This window comes from Mauremys reevesii, linkage group 9 (assembly GCF_016161935.1).
Source record: "Mauremys reevesii isolate NIE-2019 linkage group 9, ASM1616193v1, whole genome shotgun sequence".
Taxonomy (NCBI): domain Eukaryota; kingdom Metazoa; phylum Chordata; order Testudines; family Geoemydidae; genus Mauremys; species Mauremys reevesii.
Genome location: NC_052631.1, coordinates 24,608,117 through 24,632,030, shown reverse-complemented (window position 1 = coordinate 24,632,030; position 23,914 = coordinate 24,608,117). Strand labels below are relative to the sequence as shown.

At 38.9% G+C, this 23,914-nt stretch overlaps 1 protein-coding gene across 1 annotated transcript in view; it reads right to left on the bottom strand.

Moving 5' to 3' along the window:
• Nucleotides 1-21,485, bottom strand: part of DHX36 (DEAH-box helicase 36) — a 38,830-nt gene extending 17,345 nt beyond the window's left edge. The window contains exons 1-13 of the mRNA XM_039487912.1: nt 21,294-21,485; nt 19,510-19,631; nt 16,437-16,629; nt 13,538-13,576; nt 12,012-12,182; nt 10,770-10,849; nt 9,527-9,601; nt 9,174-9,340; nt 8,404-8,485; nt 7,602-7,742; nt 5,533-5,635; nt 3,072-3,159; nt 323-378 (exon numbers count right to left, since the gene is read on the bottom strand). Of these exons, the coding sequence (XP_039343846.1) occupies nt 323-378; nt 3,072-3,159; nt 5,533-5,635; nt 7,602-7,742; nt 8,404-8,485; nt 9,174-9,340; nt 9,527-9,601; nt 10,770-10,849; nt 12,012-12,182; nt 13,538-13,576; nt 16,437-16,629; nt 19,510-19,631; nt 21,294-21,485 (1,509 nt within the window). The remainder of the gene's footprint in view (nt 1-322; nt 379-3,071; nt 3,160-5,532; nt 5,636-7,601; nt 7,743-8,403; nt 8,486-9,173; nt 9,341-9,526; nt 9,602-10,769; nt 10,850-12,011; nt 12,183-13,537; nt 13,577-16,436; nt 16,630-19,509; nt 19,632-21,293) is intronic.
• Between the last annotated feature and the right edge of the window lie 2,429 nt (nt 21,486-23,914).

The window sequence follows — 23,914 nt, the reverse complement described above, 5'->3', positions numbered from 1 at the left end:
TTTGTATGCGCTAAATAATGCCATAATCAACACTATGTTCGAAGGTACCTGCAGCAGTGCCATCTGGATAGATAAATACTATAAAAATACAAATGGACTATTTACTACAAACCAAAGAGAAATTTAACATTCACTTAGCTTTATTTCAAATTATGCATAGGCTATAGTTGAAAAAAACAAAAAAAACCAAACCAATTTTATCTGCAAAACCTGTGTCTAGAAGATTTCACTTAAAATAAGAGACATTTACTATAATTTACCAATGTTTACTATAGTTTAATGCACAATAAAAGTTAAGAATATTGTAAGTAATGAAACATACCTGTGTCTGGTTAACAGTAGGCATCAGTGAATGCAGAGGTATAATAATGAACCTATCTGAAAGTTAAAACAGTAAACAATGGTATGTCATGGAAAATTCAATGCTGTACAGCAAAACTAATCATCTGGACACAAAGGATAAAAAGGCATATGTAAATCTACTGTTTCTCATTCCTAGTCACCTTTCTTCAAACTGGCATCAAATGTACTTTCCAGTACTTTGGTAATACATCATCATTATACCCAACACTTCTTTTGACCACACCACATCCAGCTACACAGCATTAGTCCAAATTTTTATTGGAGAAAGGGAAAGAAAAAAAAAAAAACTTACTAAAAACAGAATTATGTCCCTGTCTGAACAGGTCATATCTGTGTTAGGTTGTTCAGGATATGAGCATCTACAATTAAAGTAAAAAAAAAAAAAAACCCCACACATTCCTGGGCCAAACAGCAGCATATTAAAATAATGTTTAGCTAAAATAATGCTGAGGTTTTTGATAAGCATAGCTACATGGCAATCATGCAGTTTCTCTTGATAAAGAATTCACTTCTCTCTATGAAGAGTTTTCCATTTTGGATCTAGTACAACAGTGGTTTGAGCATTGGCCTGCTAAACCCACGGTCGTGAGTTCAATCCTTGAGGGGGCCATTTAGGGATCTGGGGCAAAAAATAAAATAAAAATCTATCTGGGGATTGGTCCTGCTTTGAGCAGGGGGTTGGACTAGATGACCTCCTGAGGTCCCTTCCAACCCTGATATTCTATGAAGTCAGATTCATGTACCATCAATTCAAGAAACATGTTGATTCAAATGACCACTCAGTTATTGTGAATGGACTCTAAGATTCTGAAAACAGGAGGGGTAAGCGTGTTCTATATGCGCTACATTAAGGGCAGCAGCCCTAAAAATTCTACTCAAGTGTTAACCTTGAACAAAGGATCAAGGGCAAAAGTGTGTTCTCACCCAATATGGTGAAACTTAAATAGAAAAACATACAGAGCATTCTGTTGAGATACAGATGTAACACTTTCATTTTAAGATCTTTTTCTTAAGTGCTGCAGGCTTTTGCAATTGTGACAAAATTGTACCTTTGTGTTACACCATTTGATTTGGGGATTAAAAAAGTCATATGAAATACTGCAGTTTAATTTAACTGATACGTTATGGAAAAATTACCAGTTTCCATGGAGTTTTTAGAAGTTAGCACACATTTCTAATGAGTTGAATTATGTGATCAGTTGCATCTTCAATCCATATTCTATCACATGAATTGTTCAGGTTCCACATTAACATATAAGCAATACTACCGAGAACATAGGTGGCTTCTGCTGGCAATGCAGTACTGGCTGGTTAATGACAGATGAAGTGCTTAACAGGAAACTGACTGATTGTCAGCATTGAATATATGAGCCAATGGCCTTCTGGTTAGTCAACAGCAAAGTCATCAGCAAAAAGAAGAGAAAGGCGGGAGTCAGCCATAGGAAAATATTTTAAACTACTGTCTTTGGTTTAATTCTAAAAATGATAGTATCTATTTATTGTGACCCTCTAAGCATATCTGTGCTGTATTATATTTGGGACTGGTTAGCACAACTTGGGAGCTTCTAAATATGCAAAAACCAAAAAATCATTTAGCATCAATTCTGCAGATGCTTGATTGAAAGCATTTGCAATATACCAAGAGTGGTGTGTAAGAGATCATCTATCTTTACTGTTTTATCTATACCTAGTATCAAATGTGGCAACAATTTGTTGCTGTGGAAATTACCATCTTGGGTATTATCATTTGAGGTAGGAATAAGCAGCAGGAACAGATATACTCCATGTTTGTGTTTTTATACAATAGTAGTTTGTACACCCGTACTCTCGTAATAACTTACGAGTCCAGAAGTTAATTCTTTATATATAAGCATGGCTAAATTCAATTTAATTTTTTTTTTTGAAAAATTTCAATGGATAATATCAATGTTTGTTTTAAAGTGTATTTTCAATTTCTAGAAACTTAAATATACCAGTCCACTTCAATACTTAGGCTATGTCTACACTGCAATTAAAAAACCATGGCTGGCCCATGCTGACTGGCTTGTGTCAGCTGACTCGGGCTAAGGGGCTGTTTAACTGCGGTATAGACGTTCCACCTTGGGCTGGAGTCCGCGCTCTGGAACACTCATCTCACAGGGTCCTAGAGATGGGAAGGTCCCAGAGCCCAGGCTCCATTCTGAACATCTATACCGCAATTAAACAGCCCCTTAGCCCGAGTCAGCTGACACAAGACAGCCACAGGTTTTTAATTGTAGCACAGGGCAAAGAGTTCAGTGGCAGGAGGGAATAAAGGCATCACAGGGGATGGGAATATAACAAAGCTTCCTAGAAGAAACAAGTTTTAAAAGGAGTTGTCAACAGCAAAGAGGAAGGAAGAAAGGAAATTTCATATTTGGATAGAGATGGACCATCCAGGAGAGTTCTGTGTATCAGAATGGACAGAAGGAGGGAGATGTGGGTTTTAGAGTCATCAACATGGAGATGGAAACTCAAACATGGGAATAAATGTCACCAGCAAGATCTCTGGATGAACAACAATACATAACTGAAAAGATATCGTATATATAATGATGAGCACGGAGAAGAAGGAGCTAGAAAAATAATAGAGGGATGCCAACAAAGGTGGGGGAAGCTGATGAACCAGAGAAGTTGCTAAGGAAATGGTCACTAAGAAAGAACAAAATGTTATTCTTATTATTTTTTACCTGACTTAAACATGACTTGTGACATCAAGAGGTCATGTAAAGTGCTAATATTGTCCCAGCCTGGGAGAAACACCAGTATTGCACCATCCTATATATGAAGGGAAAAAAAGATTAAATTACACACTAAATACTCAACATTTGTATGTTTGTGTAAATACCTTGGATAGATGACATTTAACTTGAGGCACTACTGAATCAAATATTCCACAAAATTTTATGAGCTTGCTTTTAAACAGGAGTGACTGTATAAATTTCATCTGGATTTTAAAAAGATTCCAATGGAAATTTGTTTTAAAACAAACAAACATTCTTCTGTAGTGTTTGCAATCCAAAATATTGTAGCTCTGCACTAGTTTGAGAAACTGACAGTGCAACTAAATAAGAGAACGATGAACAAGTCTATTTTAATTTTCCAAACAAAAGAAGCACAAACAGCAAAAGTTCTCTCTCTCAGGTTTTAATTATCTAATGAGTTATTTGTAACATATGAAATCTGATATTTATAAATTTTTTTTGATACCTGACAATCCCTTTAAAATAAGGTAACAGTCAACAATGTGTTGCTTGTCCAAAGAAGGCAGAATTATTCCATGGTCCACTTATTTCTTCCTATAATTAACTCATATTGCAGTGCTTGATATTTATTACACTGTCTCAAGTGTAGAACCTTTTTGACAATGTATATAAGTAAATGAAATATCTTTTTCTCAGAATTTCATTAGGAATTTTAATCACTAATGTATGCCTGCATATTCCATGACATACTTTCTCAAATAAAAACCAGTAGAATGAAACTTGAATTCTAAATAAGATTAATTTAAAGAGAAAACAAGAATTACCACACTCAATCAGACCCAATGGCAATCTAGTTTGGTATCCTGCCTCTAGCAGCAGCAAAAACATGATGCTGCAGAGGTAAGCAATAGTAAGAATTTAAGTCCATTAATTTTTAAGCAAACAAAACATAACTGATTGTGTTAGATGTGTAATTAGGCACATAGAGAGATGTAATGGGCTAATGTAAATCCAGGGTTAAGTAAAAAAATACAAATGCTGTATTAAATATTAATACTAAGTTTATAGTTTACAAGTTAACAGTCTTAAAACAAGCCGGGACAAGAGCCTCCTAGTTGTGTATGTAGTAAACATCTGAATTAATATGATACCATTAAGTTATAATAATTCACAGGTTTCACTGCATCAACATTTTTTAATACATCTATTTACCCAGCTGAAATAATTTAAAGTCTATTTGCCCAGTACATGATACTGTAAAGAAGTAAATTACAACTCAAAACAGTACAGTTAATTTTTCTACCCATTTGTCAACAAAGAGCAAGAAGGTGAAAGGCTGGTGATTTACTTTTACGTTCATGAAGTTTTTTAAAGTGATTTTTGCACAATTAAATTCTTCACTACATTCTTTGATTACTACGCTACTGATGTTGATTTTGACATAGACTGAATACAACAATGAATTTAAAGATACCAACTGGCAACAAATTCATTTAAATGTTATGCTATCTTCCATCAAAAGACTGAAAAACTTCACAAATCATTTATTAAGTCTTAATATCCAACTATTACCCCCACTTAACAGATGAGAAAAAACAAGTTGTGTCAGAACTAGTAGGAGAGCTTCAGACATCTAACTCTGTGCTTTATTCACTAAACAATGCCCACTGTCTAAGTAATAAGAGCTACGTAATATGGCTCAGTAGTTATCACTAAGAGAAGCATGAATTTTTAGGGTAAGATTTTCAAAGCTGCTATGAAGATTTAAATGCAAACTCTTGTCAATGGCCCCTATTCAAAGGCACTTAGGCACATGCTTACTTTAAACACATGCTTAAATCTTATTGACTTCAACAAGGCATGTGCTTAAGTGCATTCCTGAATCAGGGCCTTAAATGAAAATTATGCACCTAAAGCCTACAGGTGGTTTTGAAAATCTCAGCCTCAATGTAGTGATGTAACCCAAAATAATTTCCACTATGTTTTGACATTTTTAGTGACTACTGACCACAGTGCAGAATTTCCTGAAGTATGGTGTCATGTTCTAACTATGTATCCTTTTCCCATGGCTGTTAAAATAGATCACACCTAACATTTATATTGTAACACTATGTAAGCAGAGAAGAATCTTAACTTAAATATTTTATTTGAGTGAGTGATTTTGTAAAGAATATAAATCCAACGGGAGCATGCACAAGCCCATATAAGGCTTTTGTTCTTTAGATATGTAGCTCCTAGTGGGTGGAAAAACAGTTTGCTACGCTATATGACTTGAGATTGATTATAGGATTGATTGATAGTGGCAGATTTTTAGTTTCAGCATAATTCAAATCTATAATTACAATCAAGCTTTGTGAAAACTGTTAGACAGCATGAGTCAAGTGATTTAGCTAGAAAGAAAATTAACTTATTTAAATAAGTTATGCAAATCATACAGAAAACTCACCTCCTCCTCTAGGACAATATGTCTGATAAGTGCAGCTATAAGGTCAAGATCAATCTTGTCATCATCCATCATTTCTAACGCATCTATAGTACCTGCTGAATACCTATAGATAATGTGTGTACATAATGACAAGTCTAAGAAAAAAAACCCATCCACTCATTTCAAGTGTTTCTATTACAAGGCTATTGCAATTTGACAGCAAAGAAAATGCAGTATTCTTGTACGATATAGTTCTCTTTTGTTTACACGCTAGACTTGCATAAATCTATACCATATTTTCCCTAGATTTAGAGTCTGGAATAATGTGAGAGCTTTAAGACAATGATACATTGCTCTAAATAATTTGAGACAGTTAGGTCACACTATGACATACATCAAATTAGTGCAAAGAAAGACTACATAACATTTAGCCCAAGTACTTAACATATACAAAATGTTTTGAGTTCCATAGATAAGTAAGGTGAAGTGTCAAGTTTCTGAATATAACAACATGTCCAAATTAAGCTAAATTAATTATTTAGTCTAACAAAGTTGCTGCAGCCGAATATTTCATGCTTCACCATTCAAACTAATTAACTGCCTCAGGGACTTAACTCTGCAAGCCAGCAGTTATCCAATCAGTGAAGACCTTGGAATGCATTATACATGTGTCATTAAAAATCACTGAAGTTCCAGCAAAGAGGGGAAGGAAGAGAAGCCTGAGAGGAGAAAGTGATGAACTTTGAAAAAGACAGGGGTGAGAAGTGAAGTAATGTGTCTCTGTGGTGGGGAACATGTTTCACAACTGTTTTTAAAAAAAAAAAAAATTATCCACTGCTTGAATGCTGTAAAGCTCTGAAAAGTGGGGCAAAAAAGGTGTTTACTAGGTTCCTGAAAGGGAGATCACCCTTCATTAACCCTGTCATAACCCTTATTGAAGGAAAACAGGTGAGACATGAAGGGGTTAAGATAACTTTTGCTCCCCAGTCACTCTATTTCCCTTCCCCCTCCTGCAAGAAACTACTCCTCAAAAGCCTGTGGGTAAGAAGGCTTAACTGCCTGGGATATTAATGCTGCTACAATTTGTTTTTCTCATCATAGCTGACCAATGCATTTTTCTCAAACAAAATCTCCCACAGAGGGACATGTTTTCAAAAAAAGGTCCACTTGCAAAACTTGTAAATGGAATTTAGGCTTCCAAGTGGTCATTTGTGGGTAGAATCTTTGTAGCTGTGTGTTCAAGTGTAGGCAAGCAATTGAGCCACATATTTATAATTCAGTTTTGGAGTATGGCCTCAGAATGGATTAAATGGTTAGTGAGATAGGGAAGAGAGAAAGATGTAATTCATGCAGTCCTGGGAGAAGGATTGGTTGAGTTGTCCATTCATAAAAAAGGGACTTCTAGGATGGATTATCTCATGCCTCTTGAAATAACCACTGTAATGTCCTCGAGAGCAAAGCAGTGTAAGCAACCAAAGGGAAAGGACTGAAAAAATCAAAGAATATCAGTTAAAATGGTAAGTATAACAAAGGTTTGGTTTATGTTATTTTTAATCCAATCTATTTGTTTAAAGGGTTATGACAGAATAGTCTGAAGAAAACGATGTCAAAAATATTTTTTAAAAAGTTGTGGAATGTTTACTCTTCTGTTTTGTTGATTATGAGGCCAGATTACTAGCAGTATCTACTACAAAGGGAAAGATAGCACAAGTAGGGAAGCCACCAGGGAAAGAGTTAGGAATCAGAGTATAAGCAGCCTGACAATTTGATGAATAGAAAGAATTGTGGACTATACATGTGCATGCCAATAGTAAATGGCTGATTGTGACTTCTTCCCCTATGTCAGACTTGGAGTTTGCAACTTTTAGTTTAACCAATCATGTGTGATACTGTGCTAGTATGTTGACTCATGTATGACAAACTTAGCACTGAACTGCACTACTCACAATGTTATAGCCATCTCTATGTAATTGGTAATTGTGTTATAAAAACTAATTAATTGCATAGTATAATTTTATATTTCTCAGCTGGAGAAGTACATAGATAATTGGTAATACCTGGCAGCATAGAAGTGAACAAATAAGACCTACCTTCCTCGCAGCTGCCTTAGATAATCTGGCCATCGTTCTCTATAGATTTCTTCTTTCTCTTCCTTTTCTGGTCTGCTTATCTGTCCTTGCATAAAGCCCTTCTTCCGCCGTGGTCTGTAATCTGTATCTTCTGGAGTATATCTAAAAGTACACAATTATTAGAGTCATTTAATATTATTTTAATTTAAAAAATTTAAAAAAAAACTTCTTAAAAGCTAACAAATACATTGGTGATTCAACCCACTGACAATAACGTGCAAGATTTTAGTTGTAGCTTGTAATATTATGCCTTAAAGAAAAAAAGCTGAAGAAGCCTTATCTACAAAGTGGGCTCCATTTCTACAAAGCATAAAAATAAGCAGAAAAAGAATTTAGCTCAATCTAGCTACCTGTAAATGCAAAGATAATCAAGCATTTTAACGTGAATAACTGACCTAGTTCAGGAGGGGGGGGTGGGGAACAAAGGACTTCAAGTTGAGACTTTTTTTAAAATTTTATTTTGACTACTGATAGCATCTTGCTAAAAATATGATGTCATTTATGAAAACACAGAAAAAGCTATTGAATTTTCCCATGGTCAAAAATGCTTTTTTAAAACAAGATGTCTGCCATCAGTTCAGAAATGTCAGTTATCATTTGAAACAAAACTGAAATAAACATTGGTTTGTTCATGGTGAGATGTGATTTGCTACTGTGGAAAATCCAGACTGCCAGGCTGAGCAAAAGTGATCATCATTCTATGTATATGCCTAGTAGCATCCAATACAGTTATGTGGATCTTTACTTTCAGAAACAGACTGACCTTAACTTTTCAATTACATCTTCCAAAAGATATTCCACAACAGGGAAAGTGAATCCAGGTATATGGATCATGGGACAATTGTCTATTGAGGAAGAGTGTAACTTATTAATTCTTAGAAAATAAATAAAATATACTTAATACTGTAACACTAGTCTATATCAAAAATTGTTAGAAAAAATAACAATGCATACCTATTAAGTTTGATTTTCATGTACACTTAATGCTTGTGAAAAGTATCAAGTTAAACACCCCCAAAAAGTCACTAAATAGACCACCACAGGCAACAGCAATGCATGTTTCCTTATGTTCTAGCCAATGTGACTGAAACCCAAGGCAGATGAACCACTTGTAGACTGGCTGGCATACCATAGGAAGATTTGCACTGCAAATCCACTCACTCATGGCCTCTAAGGGTGCTAAATGAGAGTTTTAAAAATTAAAGATAATGCCAACCTCTGTTTGGCAACTTATAGTGTGTATTAACCTCTATTCTTCTGAAAGACATTTCATGGAGGAAAACAAAAGCAGCAACATATAACCATGATGGGATAAATCAAGGAACCTTGCATTGCACCCTACTTTGAGACCTCTTAACAGGTGACAGCTACGGCTAACACTGAAATAATCATTTTTAATTTAAGTCAAACTCACACTTTTCTTTTTTTAAAAACTGCATTATTAAACAGTACAAGTCCAATAAATAAATAAATATATATATATTAAGTACGTTACATATCTAATCAATATTACGGTACAAGCATATCACCCACCAAAATATTCTGAAAATTTCTCAGCATTCAAAGTAGCACTCATCAGTATTACTTTCAGATCTGGTCGAACATTTAGAAGATCTTTAATAATAGTCATTAAGACATCTGATTGAAGATTTCTTTCATGGATTTCATCAAGAATAACATGACTAACACTGGACAATTGCCTAAAATAAAAGAATGCAAAGTTGATAACATTTATGTTTAGCAGAAGCAAGGCATTAAAACAAAAAAACAAAAAAAATGAGACAAGTACTAAAGAATGGAAACAAAACACAGAACCATTAAAAAGCTAGCTCACTAAAACTCTGATATTTATATTTAAAAAGAAACTAGTGAATACAACTACTTACTTGTCTGATTGGAGCCACTGTAGGACGATTCCTGTTGTACAGTACAGAATGGAACCTTGTTTCCTTGGTAACCGACTGAAAAGAGATGCATTAAGAATTCTTAAATTCTCTTTTCTAATATTTTACAAAGTACTTTAAAAGCTCCAAAGCAGAATACCCTTTAAAGTGTCTATAATGACAATCTACATCATTCAACTCATTCTCTAGGCCTGCTCATTTAGAACTAAATTAGTGCAAGAGGGGATTAAGTCAGGGCTAGGCCATAGTATGCCTATGATGAGGAATGGATCATTTGCAATCTGACAGTACCAGGCTTTACAGCCATTATTTGTCACTGTTTCAGGATTAGCTTTTCTCTACTCATCCCAAATTGTTGTTAGACTAAAAACAAGGCAAAATATTGTTCTCTGTTAAACAGCATTTATACTTGAGAATATAATTTAGCTCCATGAATAATTTTACATCCTCAATAAAAACACTTGTAATCTGATATTCCAGTGTTGTTTTTGTTCACAACTAGGGCCATATTCTCTATTTTTAGCTTCTCAGATCAGTTTTTCATTTAAGGATTATTCCAGATACATCAGTACTTACACTAAAGCCCTAAGCCAGCAAACACTGATGCAACATGCTTAACATGCATAAGTGTTCACAGGATCAGGGCCTAAACCTGTTTACATTTTTAACTTTTAACACTCCCTTCTATATATCTGTTGTAATAAGGGTGTTTCCAGATTGGAAACTGCACAAGCTGTGATTTGCAATTTGACCATTCAAATGGTTTCCAGTGTAACCGGGATTAGTACACAAGGTATTTTTAAGTCTTTGAAACATAATTGTTTTGTTCCTCCTCTGCTTCAACCAGCATCTCTTATCTCAACTTTTAACAGTTTAAGATGTGCGTATTGATAACCTGTTTACCCTGTGCTATTTGTAATTCTTCCACCATATGGTGTTCATTTGGTTTATCCCCTTTAAATTAACAGAATTACAGATGTAAACTTGCTCCCCCAGCAAAGTACAAAAATTGGCTTCTCACCAATTTAAGTAACATTAAAGTTCAACCATTGTAGTCAAGCTTTCAAGTATGTACTTATTTTTCCTCCCAATCATTTATGGGAAAATTACTCAGGAATCCCCTCTGTGTGAAAGCAGTTAAGTATGTTCCCTCTATGTTTAAAATAGTATTTCAAATTTTCCTGTTCAAGTCAGCGTACAAACACCAAAAAAACCTATAAATTACCTCTGGAGACGAATCTGGTATCCTGTACTCTTGCCATTACCACACACTTCTGCCCTTTCAGCTGCAACTCTCTCTGCCACCTTAAAATCAAACCAAATAGCATCATGTTAAAAATAAATAAATAAATTTTAAAAAGCAGCTTATCTGAATTTATAGGTATTCTTCAGTAGGAACTTATCTACCATGAAGAAGTTACATGTCAGTTTATAACAACGCTAAAACTACCTTTAATACCTTCCTCTGATGGATACAGCACTCTTTTGCCACAATCCAGGAACTGGTGTAGAACCCAAAATATATTTCAAAAGACAGTGGAGCGGTTTTATATACAATGGAACTAAAAGTATTTCCCCCTTATAACTTAACAGCATGACATGCAACTCGTCCTGAGTAGTGGAACTCCTTACAACCCTGCACCTCATATTTCTACTTAATGGAAACTGCATTTTGTACATTCTAGCGGTCAAACTTCATGTGATCAACCAAGCTGAGAAATGCTCACCTCTAATTTTCTTTATCAATAGTTTTAGACTGAATTGTTTAGCAATGGTTAAGTAACATTAAAGTTCAACCATTGTTCTGTGACTATTATTATTATTCTCTGACTATCGCACAGTATTGAGAAATGAGGCTGAAAGTGTAAAAGACTAGTTTTTGAAGCTATGCCACTTCGTCCAGTAAAGTGATGGGAAAACACTTTCTGGGCAGCTCAAGAAGAGCAAAACATAAGGTATCCAAAAAGCCAGAGTCCAAGTACAGACCCTTTCATGTTTTCCTTACCCTTACTTTACCCATATTAGGTAAGAGTGCTGAGCAGGAAACTCAACTAATAAGACCCACAAAGGTCTATAGGTAAGCTCTGGGTGAACTTCCACTACCCTTGCAGATTGCACAGAACTGCCAAAGAGTTCAGCTTCAATGCTGTTTACTTCAGAAGAGCAACACTGAACTCCAATCCTGCAGACACATACTTGCTAGCCCAAAGGCTTCAATACAACTACTCAAATACATTAATTATGGATGCAAGTGTTCACAGAATTGGGAATTAAACATTGTAAACTCTTTGGGGGAATGACATCCTATATGCTTGTATAGTGCCTAACAAAATGAGGCCTGGTTCTGATTAGGAACTTTGGGCAGTAGTGCAATACAAGTAGTAAATAAATGTGTCCCACAATTTCTCTGTTGCAAAAGGAAATTAACATTCAATGAAACAATTCAGTTTTTCAGCACTGCACTTACTGAGATAGCACTGATCCTCCTGGGTTGGGTACATACAATTCTGCAAGCAGATCCTTTCCCTCTCTCTATATAGTCATCCAGAATGAACTGAGTAACTTGTGTAGTCTTTCCACAACCAGTCTCACCACTGATCACAGTCACCTGATTATTATTTATCACAGTTACCAGTTCCTATTTTAAAAGGAAAAGAAAAATGTAATGTTATGTTGACAAATAGTCTTTTTAAACTGTAGGAGGCCTTCTAGAATTCCCTATTCTTTTGAATTCAATTTAAAAGAACAAGCCACAGTACTTTAAAGGGACACACTTAGATACCCATTTTATTAACATTTAGGGCCAGAGAGTCAAAGTGTGTCATGCACTTTAAATATATGACTAAGGCCATGCACAAATTACTTGTGTGGACAGAATGAATACTATCATTTATGAAAATAGGGTTGCATAATTAACAATCCTGCACAAACACTTAGGGTTTGAAACCCCTTTGAAAATATAGCTAGTCCTAGATAACTGAAACTGAAAGCTTAACTTCTCACTTTTCCTGTTTGTTTGGCTTTTGCATTTCATTCAGCTCAGGCACTGAAGAGAGACTAGTCTTTTTCTCATTTATATTCAGCAGCACATTCCATCTCACATATTTTAGCACGATGTTTCAGTGTTTGTGCTGCAATCACAGCAAGGGAATGTTTAAAACCCCACAAAAAAGTTACTGCAATCTGAAGAGCAATGAAACTATTTGTTTTAGATTTTTTTTTCCTTTTAAAGAGACAATTAAACCTACAAACCAAAGCTTATGGAGTACTTTCACCCTGGCGTGTAATATACAAGTTATTTAAACTCAAATGAAAATAACCCCCTTTGGCTAAAATGGTCGTTAATTCACTGATTGTGCATAGGTAGCATAAAACAGCATGCAGCCAGAAGAGTGTGATTTAGAGACTAAAACGGAATAAAGACAAATTTAATCAACGTTCAATCATAAGTCATACAAACATATCATGACCAGCAATAAAGACAGCCACATCTGGCAATTTAAGATATAATACAGTAAATAAAATGTTTATTAAAATTACAAGTAACCAGGGCAATTAGTCACCTTAGTTTCAAATAACATGCAACATTTTAAAAGTTAAATCTGCAAAGTGAAGGATGAAAAAGCTATATAGTATTTTAAATATACTTGGTGCTCATGTCTGGTTTCCATGGAGACGGCTGTCTAGCTGTAAAACTGTATGGTTCAACGTAAGTAGAGTGAGCTTCCCTACATTGCATGTCTGTGGGCCCGAAATCTTTTCTAGAAAGAAATTAGCTGTAATTATGAAGCCTCCCACGTTCTGACGTCTTTAGAAGGTGGTAAGATTCTTTATAACATTTCCTTTAAAGATATTTCAAAACAGAGGCCTTCTATTATAAATCTGGGTCCAAAAATCATATTTTTAGTCTGAATTACAAACCCTGATTTTCCTATGTTTATAACAAAATAGCAGAGGTGCACTGGATTTCAGAGTAAAAATAAATATATTTACCCTTCTTATCCCATATGAAGGAAGTTTCTCTCGGAATCTCTGGGGAAAAAAACAAAGTTATATTCATTTTTAAAATACACTTATGCTTTGGAGGTAAAAAAAATACAATCAGTTTTGTCTATGATCAACAAAAATTTAACCTGAAAAAAGATAACTTACTAGTATAACAAATTGTACATGCTTAGCCCTAGGTCCTGCAAACGCTTATGTGTATGCTTAACTCTAAGTTTGTATGTAGCTGCATTGAAGCCAGCGAGACTATTCACATACTTACGTGTATGTGAGTGTGTGTGAGTGTGTGAGAGAGAGAGAGAGAGCATTTGCAAGATTGGGGCCTTAGAGCAGGGGTCTCAAACTCAAATGACCATGAAGGCCACATGAGGACTAGTGCATGGGCCCGAGGGCCGCATCACTGACACCCCCCGATGCTGCCCTGGCCCCGGCCCCACTCCACCCCTTTCATGAGGCCCCGCTCCTGCCCCATCGCTTCTCCACCTCCTCCGCTGAGTACGCAACTCCCCACTCCTCAGAAGGTGCTAAGCACCACCAACAGCTGTTTGGCAGCGGGAAGCGCCTGGAGGTAGGCAGAAAAAAGATGAAGAGTAATATGGTAGTATAGTATTAAAATATAGTATGGTATTAAAAGTCAATTTATTAACTTCTTTAATTATAATGTGAAAAGTCAGTGCTAATTTTGACAGTCATTTCATTTTTGGCCAATTAGCTGGCAGCGTTTTGCATCAACCAGAGCATCAATATTAGGTTTGATATCCTGAGACGAAACCAATCTCAGTGTTGCTTTCAAATGTTCATCAGTGAGCCTTGACCTTAACACAGATTTGTTAATCTTCATGGAAGAGAAAAACTGTTCACATATATATGTACTTCCAAACATTGCCATTATCCTTGCAGAAGCAGAGGATAATATGGGAAATCTTTCTTGTGAAAGAAACCTGTAGAATTCTGGAATTCCAACATCTGTATACTTCTGCTTCAAAATGGTGTCACAGGACATAAAATTTCACTGGCCTTCATAAGACGTTCTTTTATGAATAAGCCTTCTTTAAAAGGTTGTGATGATTTACATATCATTTAGCTTATTACAAAACTTGCTCTTACTGAATCTTTGTTAGACTTGTCAATCACCAAAAATAAACTTCTTTGCTTGGCAAATGCTGATGTAAGTTGCTGAACTTTTTCCCCTCTCAGATTTTTCTGGTGAATGCATATTTTTCACAGTGCATCGTGTCGTAGTGCCGACACACGTTATACTCCTTGGGAACAGCAATCATTTGCTGACAAATAAGGCATTGAATTTTATCTTTTACCTCTGTGAAAAAAATATAAATTCTCCCATGTGTCTTGGAAAACTCTTTTCTTCCATGAGTTTTCTTTTTTTCGATGAAGTCATTTCCAAGCAGCTTTAATAAAATCTATACACTCAGTAATGCACCTCACTCAAAGGACAAAACACACAGTTAGATTTACTTCTGTTAAAGTGTTCCCCCCCTTCCCCCTAACACACACACTGGGCTGCACCACCACTCCATCCCTGCTCCGCCTCTTCCAGGGGTGGTAGGTTTGTAGCAATTTTGGTGGTGCCCAGAATCTGTCCCCCCCCAAACTATGCCCCCACCTGCCTAAGGTTCTGGGAAGGAGTTTGGATGGAGGAGGGGCTCTGGGGTGCAGGCTCTGGGATGGAGTTTGGGTGCTGGGTGCAGGCTCCGGGCTGGGGCAGGGGGTGGGGGTGCAGAAAGAGGTGAGGAGTGCAGGCTCTGGGACAGAGTTTGGGGATAGGAGGGGGTACAGGGGTGAGGGCTGTGGGGCTGAGGATGAGGGGTTTGGGGCATTGGAGAGGCTCAGGACTAGGGCAGAAGGGCAGGGGAAGGGCAGCCTGCCAGGGCTCTTGTTAAGGGGGGCACTAGGACCCTGCGGCAGCAGGTGATGCCGCGGAGTCAGCATGAGCTGCAGGCTCCAGAGCGGTGAGGGGGCAGCAAGTGGGGGCCGGGGGACACATGGGGGATGCGCATGGGGGCAGCAGGCGGGGCTAGGGGAGAGACCCAGCCCAAAACATTGGGGAGCAGTGTGCGGGGAGCTTAGCGGCCACAGCAAATAATTCGGGGGTGGGGGGAAGTGAGGGGAGTTTGGCAGCAACAGGAAGTAACTGTGTGTGGTTGGGGCGGGCCACGGGGAGCTTGGTGGGCCGCAGGGAAGAGCTCCGCGGGCCGCGTGTTTGAGACCCCTGCCTTAGAGTCAGATTATGACCTTCTGGATTTGGCCACAGAGGAATAGTTGAAATCAGCTGATATGAGTCCATCCTCCTACTTAAGTCCTTGAAAGCAGATCAGCACCACCTTATGATAAACTGTGACAAAAGCAACTAATATGTCCATATCAACACTGCCTTGTTTCACCACCACCAGAGCAACCAGCATGATTTCTAGACCATAAACTGGTCTAAAGGCAGATTACTGGTTTTATGGATGAATTATCTAATTCATTCACTTAAAAATAATATCATATGCTGTCCACTACCTTGGATTTAAATATTAGCATTTTAGGATTAAATTCACATGAAAATTATTACACAAAATACATGTTTATGTTCAGAAGTATTCACAGGATTTTTAATATTTTCCAAATGTTTTACTATTGCTAATTGCTATGTACAAGTGTTTATTGAAATGGTGGACAGCTGATAAATTGCATAAAGTAACATCATGACACCGTCAAAAAAAAGTATTTTCACATAAATTAACACTAAACAGATTTTCATAACGACACTTTTCCATTAACGAGGCTATAAAAAGTAACTAATTTTTGCTTATAAAAATAAAAAACTATTATAAATAAAAACATTAGCATCAGTTGCGTCTTCTAGTTAACCATTATCTAGTACCTGCATTTCAATGTATCTAGGATCAAATTTCTTCTTTCTTAACTCTTCTCTGAATTTCTCATTCAAATCAATATCCGGCTCATTTTCTTGAAAGAGATATTCTGAATCTCGATCTAGGAATGTTTTCTCCAAAATTGGCCTCCGCTTTACAGAAGTCTTTGCCAAGGCTGGTTTCTCTACAGGTACCTCTTGACTATATCAGAAACAAAGATTTGGTTATGATGCAATTTCCACATTAAAATCTTTCTAAGAGGAGATAATCCAACATATACTTGGCTACTGAAACAAGTACAAAACAGGGCTCCCTTTGATAGATTCCTAGTCTCTCTCTCTTTGAAAAAAAAAAACAAGGCTACAAACTTAGTTGGCCTTTCTGCGGGAAGACAATGTGTCTTAACAGTCTTGCACTTTTCACCAAAAATATACTTGAATATATCAACTCAGGCATAGTTTGAAAAAGTCCACTCAGCAGAGGTAAGTACAAAAGTTTCCCTGGTGAGCATGGGGACGTTATCAATTTCTGCAAAATTTAAGATAAGTGTAAATTAAATTTGCCCTAGAATATAATTTGGTAGAATTGTTTTTTACATGTACCAATAGAAATACAGTATTACTATAATTAAAATTATATATTTTTTCAAACAGTTTAACAAACTATTCCACTGCAGTGTTTGAAACCCAATCACTGCCATACAAGCCATCTACAAGTGAAACTGACTAAACAAAGTTATTTTGAGTTCCATTATTCAATCTGAGAGAAATGCAAAAAGGTATAAGAGTATAGTGACAAGTAAATAGGATTTTTTAAAGCTCTCAATTTTAATAATCTTTGGAGTTAAAAAGATTGACTATATCTCAAATTGGTAATTTTTTGAAGTTAGTTAAAATTCATTTCAGGAACTACGCTTGCCAGCACTCTGACACTTTTTATGGCTCTACAAATTATTTTTTTCTGCTTTTAAAAATATTTATCCCCATTGCTATGTGAAAGATCCATAAAAGCTGTGGAAAACTAGATACAAATTGCTGTCAAATACATGAAATTTATCACAGTAGCAAGTAAAATATTGAGATAGAAGTGTTACTGCTAAGCAGATGGTGTCTATTTTATTACAATAAAAGTATAAGACTTTTTATTTACAACATAGGATTATTACAGGGTGTTCCTTTAAGCCTGTGTCTAAAAATAGGTTTCTCCTACTTATGTAGCAGAGAATACCTACTGTAAACCAATGTAATGGTGTCTAAGTCTGCAGACAGAACTACTGCCTTAGCCATTCTCATTCTCCCATCTCATAATTGGGAATGACTGGAAGATTAGGACCATAACTTTTTCCTTTGTGGCAGAGTGAAATTAACAAGATTCTGGTGGTTAGTTTCATTACCTACTGAGACTCCTGTGGGTAGAAATTAAATTGTCAAGAAGTGTGCCTATTTCACTTCAGCTTGGAAAACATTAACTGAGGCTGAACCTATTCACAAGGAGAACCCAAAAAAAAATGGAGGCCAGGGAAGAATAGAGTAGGATAGTATTCTGCATCCCAAATGCCAGAGGCAGAGTTTCAGCACCACAGCCATTCCCCCAGAAGTCTTTGGGGTGGGAAAGACAGCACTCTTCCCTTCCAACGGCAAGGGGAGCCTCAACATTTATCAGATACTTGCTAGCCAGAGTCTGATACTCAAGATTAATTTTGATGTTTTAAGAGTATGCCAGGCCAAAGGTAGTTAGATACCTAACTCATTGATTTCAAAAGTAGTTTTGGCACAAAAACATGCTTAAAAATCTGGCTTCAGGGACTTAATTATGCACTCTTAAAAGATCCAAGCTGCAGTGGTGAGAGAGTCAGGAATTCTTACATCTAAACTGAGTAGGAATAAATACAGTGGCAAAGAAGAGTCTTCTCTACACTATAGCTTCTACAGTTGTTGCCACTGATGGTGAATTACAACTATAAAGTTTGCTAGCATAAGACCAGAGAGAAACTGTATCCAAAAATGGAGTTCACAAGCATCCTTGGAAGTCCAGAATCCTGCCCCCTCCCTCCCAGCAGCTGGGAATGAAAAGAGGTAAATCTGTGGAACTCACTGGGTGAAGATACCCCCCTCTTCCTCCACCTCCTACCCCTAATATTTCCTATTAGTATGGCTCTTTGATTTTTTTTTTTAAATCAACATTTCCCCACATTTTACAAAAGCTATTATTCAGTTTTTACTGATTTTCACCTGAATTTGCAAGTACATGAAAATACTGGTTACATTAAGAAAATCCAATCCATTATATTAGGTAGATGGATTTATATGATAGTAAATTAGTCCACGTGTAAATGCAAGGCTAAGAAAGACAGTGTGGTGGAAGATACACACAGAGACATGGGCGTGCATATGTGTACATTCATTAAATAATCCACAACATTATACTGCTTTTACTTTCAATATTCTTATCTTTTCCACTATTTGTTGCTTCTTCCTGTCATCCTGTTCCTCCCAATAGTAACCCCGATATTTATCCAGAAAACTGTGAAGTTAATTTTTTGCACCAATTTTCAACCATTAAAATTTTTGTAATAAACACTTATAAGTGCCCAGGTAAACAAAATAAAAGCAAAAATGAAGGTTCTTGCCTATTGGCTTATGGTTAGTATGTTTAGTCTTCTGTTGTGTGTAAAAATTTCAAACCCAGAACTCAAGCATAACCTAGAAAATTGTTTGAAAACAATGGTCATACTAATTATTTCCTGCATGAGTTACTATATTAAAAAAAAATCAGCATTTATAACATGTTATTTATTTATTCTAACCAGGGCTGCCGGGGGGAGGGGGACGGCAAGTGGGGCAATTTGCCCCAGGCCCTGGGCCCCCCACAAGAATATAGTATTCTATAGTATTGAAACTTTTTTTTAATGGAAGGGGCCCCCAAAATTGCTTTGCCCCAGGCCTCCTGAATCCTCTGGGCAGCCCTGATTCTAACCCACATGATAATGACACCACTTTTCACTTTAGCAGTTTCTACTGAAATCTTTTGCCACCATTTTCTAGGAGAGAAACAGATAGCATAAGTGATTGATTTTTTTACCCTTCTTCCTCACCGGACCACCATGACACAGTTTCTTGTTCTTTTTCATTTCTAGTCTGGACAGTATTCAGCAACTGTACAATCTGTTCTTCCCTGTGTTCATCCATACGCACAACAGCTCTCTAATTTGAGGAAAGAAAAACAGCTTTTCCACTAGTGTTTAAGAGCATATAGTCATGTTCAACATTTAGTTGCATACTTGGTTTAACTACAAAAATGTTTTTCATTTTCCTGCAATTGTAACAGTAGTACAATTTATGGGACTACTAAATTAAACTTGTTTATCCACAATGTAGAGATGAGTGGATCTTTCCAACATGCCACACAAGACATTTTAGCAACCACACAGATTTTGACTTATCTATATACTTACAGTCAAAGTCATGCACAAATTATTATTTGTAAGGAAGATTTTTAAGTGGTGGTATTCTTTGCATTACAGATATAAGGAGAACCCCAATTTAAGAAACTGAGCTATCACATGCTCACCTCTAGAATGCTAATCTTTTTAGTCACCTTGACATCCCCAAACCCCTTACTTACAGTAAAACCTGTTAATAGCCACCAAGGAGACTTTTTCTGACCATTTTAGCAAGTTAAGAAAAGCTTTGATATATTTAGGTCTTTTCAATGTTTAGCTATTAATTACAAAACCAGAATAATAATTTTTTCATTGCTTTTTAAAAAGAGTTTCTCTCTCTTCCTCTACATTCCCTGCCTCCTATCTTTTCTGTACCTGTGGAGGTGTACAGATACAACTTTTAGACAATACATGTTATTAGAAATACCTGTACTGTTGCATACACTTCCCATAGCAGAAAAAAAAACAACCCCCTGAGAATCCTCAGTTTTCCTGCTACAGCTCTTTATGTTGCTGCTAGAGAAGCAAAAAGTGCAAGAGCAACCTTTTCTGCAGAGAAGTTTTAAAAACAGGGATGAGTAAAGCACACAAACACGAATAGTGTTCTTCCATGCTACCTGCTTTTAACCATTTAGCTTTTCAGACACGGGGGGGGGGGGTACTTCTTTTACGGTTTTCTGGAGTTTGAATAACTATCTGGGAGACAATAGCTGAAAAAGGGGTAAGACACAGCCTGAAGCCAGTTTCAATACTCAGCAAACTCAACACAGCATATCATCTTTAAATTGGGTTATGTTCGCTACAGATTACTGTTAGTAGGGCGTGTCGGGTGGTTTTGGGGGGGAAGGGAGGGGGGAGCAAAACCTTAAAAACTAATTTGTCTACTCTATGTGCCCAAACATTTCATGACACTTGTCTTCAGAGGAAAGTTTTGTTTCTTGCAACCTTGGCCAGAACTCCCAGGCCTGACCCCGGCCCAAACAGCACATCCTACTAGCTGCCTACTGTTCTGCACCCTAGGTAGCTCCAAGATCAAGGGCTTTCTTTATGCATGTAGTCTGGTACCGGGGGTGGGTCTGACTGCAGGATTTATGTGGCTCCGTGGCTGAGACCATCATGTGCCCCCTCCCCCAGGGGCGTCACGTATAAGTTGGGGGTGTGAACGTGCAGGAAGACAGCGACACACCACACAACAGTAGCTGACAATGGGCCCAGGGTCCAGCGCAGCAGAACCCGGGCTGCACCCGCTCGCTGCCCGGGCAACGTCTCAGTGCCAGGGGCTGGCGGCCCATCAAGCGGGGCAGGACCAGGGGCAGAGGGAGAAGAGCCGGGGCCGGGGAGCAGCGGCGGCTAAGCCCCGGGCCCAGGGGGAGGAAAGGAGCGAGCAGGACATGGGGGGCGGACGAGAGGCGCCCGACGTTACCTGCTGCCTGTCGGGCTCTTTGCTTTTCTGGCTCTGCTTCCGCGCGTACCACAGCCCGATGTCGCGGCCCTTGAGGTGACTGGGATGCCGCCCCCGGCCCCCTCGGCCTTCGTGTCCCCCCGCGGAGGAGGAGGAAGGCCGGGGGCCCCCTCCTCCGCCGCGGCTCCAGTCCCTGCGGTGCTCGAAGCTCATCCTCCTGCGCGCGGGTCGCTGGACAGGCAGCGGAGCCGGCAGCAGCGCCTAGCGGAACCGGAAGTCGACCGGCTCTTTCCCCTTCCTCATTTCCGTTCCGCCTCCTAGGGCGCCGGCGTTTCGCTATGACGGAGGCCGGGCGGGCGGCGCGCGCTGCTCGTTCGAGCCGGGCGGGGGCCGCTGTGGCGGAGGCGTTAGCGAGTTCGGGGTCCTCGGCTGTGGCAGTGGTGCGAGTAGCAGCCTTGTACCGCGGCTGCGCGCACGGGCGGGGCTTTGCTAAATCACACTGTCGTCCCCTCCCCGGTCCGTGAAGCGTCGTGGCTGTCTCACTGTGAGCTCACAGGGCCCTTGCCTAGGCGGGGTTGGTCTCTGTACAGCGCTAGTAAAGCTGCAGGACGCAACCCCCACTCAGACCTTTTCTCCCTTTGAGAAAGCAAGCCTAGAATCCATGTCTACTGACTCTGTTAACTCTGAAACCTACAGACAACACCAGTGTCTAGCCTTACCAGCCGGAAATGTGGGAACTGGGTAAAATGCAGGGGCTACTACGCTCCTTTTACTAGTCATGTCACACTTAAATAAAAGCTCCATGTAAAAACATAGCTGTGGATGTAACCGCACGCCTCCTGGGTGTGGTGTTCTGTCCCCTCTAATGTCACCAAGACCACTGAGCGATTAATGAATCTGCTACAGCCCTATCTAACAGGCATGTGGCTTTTGACTCATGCATTAAGCTTCACACGTCCCAGGTTTGAACCCACCTGCCACCAACCAGGGTCAGTACATGTTACATAGACACTGAAAAAAATTCACTACAGTCCTGCAGCACCCAGGCACCTTGCTACAGAATAGAAGCCATGTGCTGCACTGTCAAGTAAGTGCCTTGAGTTAAGGAGCCACTTCAGCAGTTCTCAAACTTTTGTACTGGTGACCACCCCTTTTGCGTAGCAAGCCTCTGAGTGCGAACCCCCCCCCAATAAATTAAAAACACTTTTAAATATATCTAACACCATTATAAATGCTGGAGGCAAAGCGGGGTTGGGGTGGAGGCCAACACAACCCCCCAGGTAATAACCTCACAATGCCCTGAGGGGTCCCGACCCCTAGTTTGAGAACCCCTGCACTAACTCCAGGAGCACAACAGACAGGTGGGGACTATGTACTGGAAGCTAGATCAAGTATTGCCACTGTTCTTGGGCATTGTCCACTAAGACAAAGTTATCACATTACACTATTGTGATATATATTTTGTAATGTTGCATCATCATTTGCATCATCCCCAGATAGGTTTCAGGAGGTAGCACGGGGAGGCACAGTCCCACCCCACCCTGGGGCCACAGGGAAGGACCAGTAGCCACCTGGAGTGAGCATGCACGAAGCCACTCAGCTCTGCTCTGCTGCTGGTGGTGGGTGGGGCCCCAGGCCATTTTAAATCACCCATGTGATGCGGAGGGGGGGGGGGAGAGCGCCCGGTGGCAGCAGGCAGTAGGCAGGGCCAAGGGAGAGACCCGGCCCCAAAATTGCTGGAGCCCCGTGGGCCACATTGGGGAGGTTCTCGGGCTGCAGATGGCCCGTGGGCTGGGACTTTGAGACCCCTGCTCTACAGCATTCTTTGCCTTATCAGCTTTGTTGTCAATCTACCACTCTTCACAGCAGATGCTTTGAAGTCTGATTTTCCAAAATACCAACTATCCAGTGCACTAGTTCTCAAATTTGTTTCATGTTAACAATCACCTCTTAAAACAGATCTGTTCTCGTGGACTAATTTCCCTCCCAAGTCCCAATGCTACAGTTTACCCCGACCTAATCTTACAATTCCAGCACTTGGTTACATAAAATAATAGTAAAACAGTACTCTGGAGACAAGATGAAAATAAACACAGATACATAATGGGGGCAGCTGCTTGACTACATGATTAACCAAGCCACAGCCTTTTGTTTGAGACAGGTGAATGCATAATTGAATCCATCTCTCTCCCTCTCTTTTACTGGTTCATGCTTAACATTGTGATGGAAGCAACTCTGGACACAATCTATAAGTGCTGCTCAACTCATGGTTTAAGAACTATTGGAGCACTGGGTTTGAGATCTCTATATCCAGAGTTCTTATAGTCATATATCCCTTCATTAATAATAAAGGGAGTCTTTACAAGGGCAGTGGGAGTGCTCAAAGTCATCACTGTAGACCATGCAGGCTTTCCCTAGTTACTGCATGCAATTGCTTTCTGTGGAGTCCTAGGTACCTGGGCAATAGTAGCAAGAGCTTTTCCTGCCCCACTATAGAACTGGAGGCAGCCAGCTCCTTCAGATTTTAACACAGATTGGTAGGGGGTAGGGATGGAGGGTGTCTGCTGACCCTGCCTCTGAAGCCTGTATTTGGGGAGGGACCAGTCACCCTAAAAGACATCATACAGGAGGGGATGTACAAC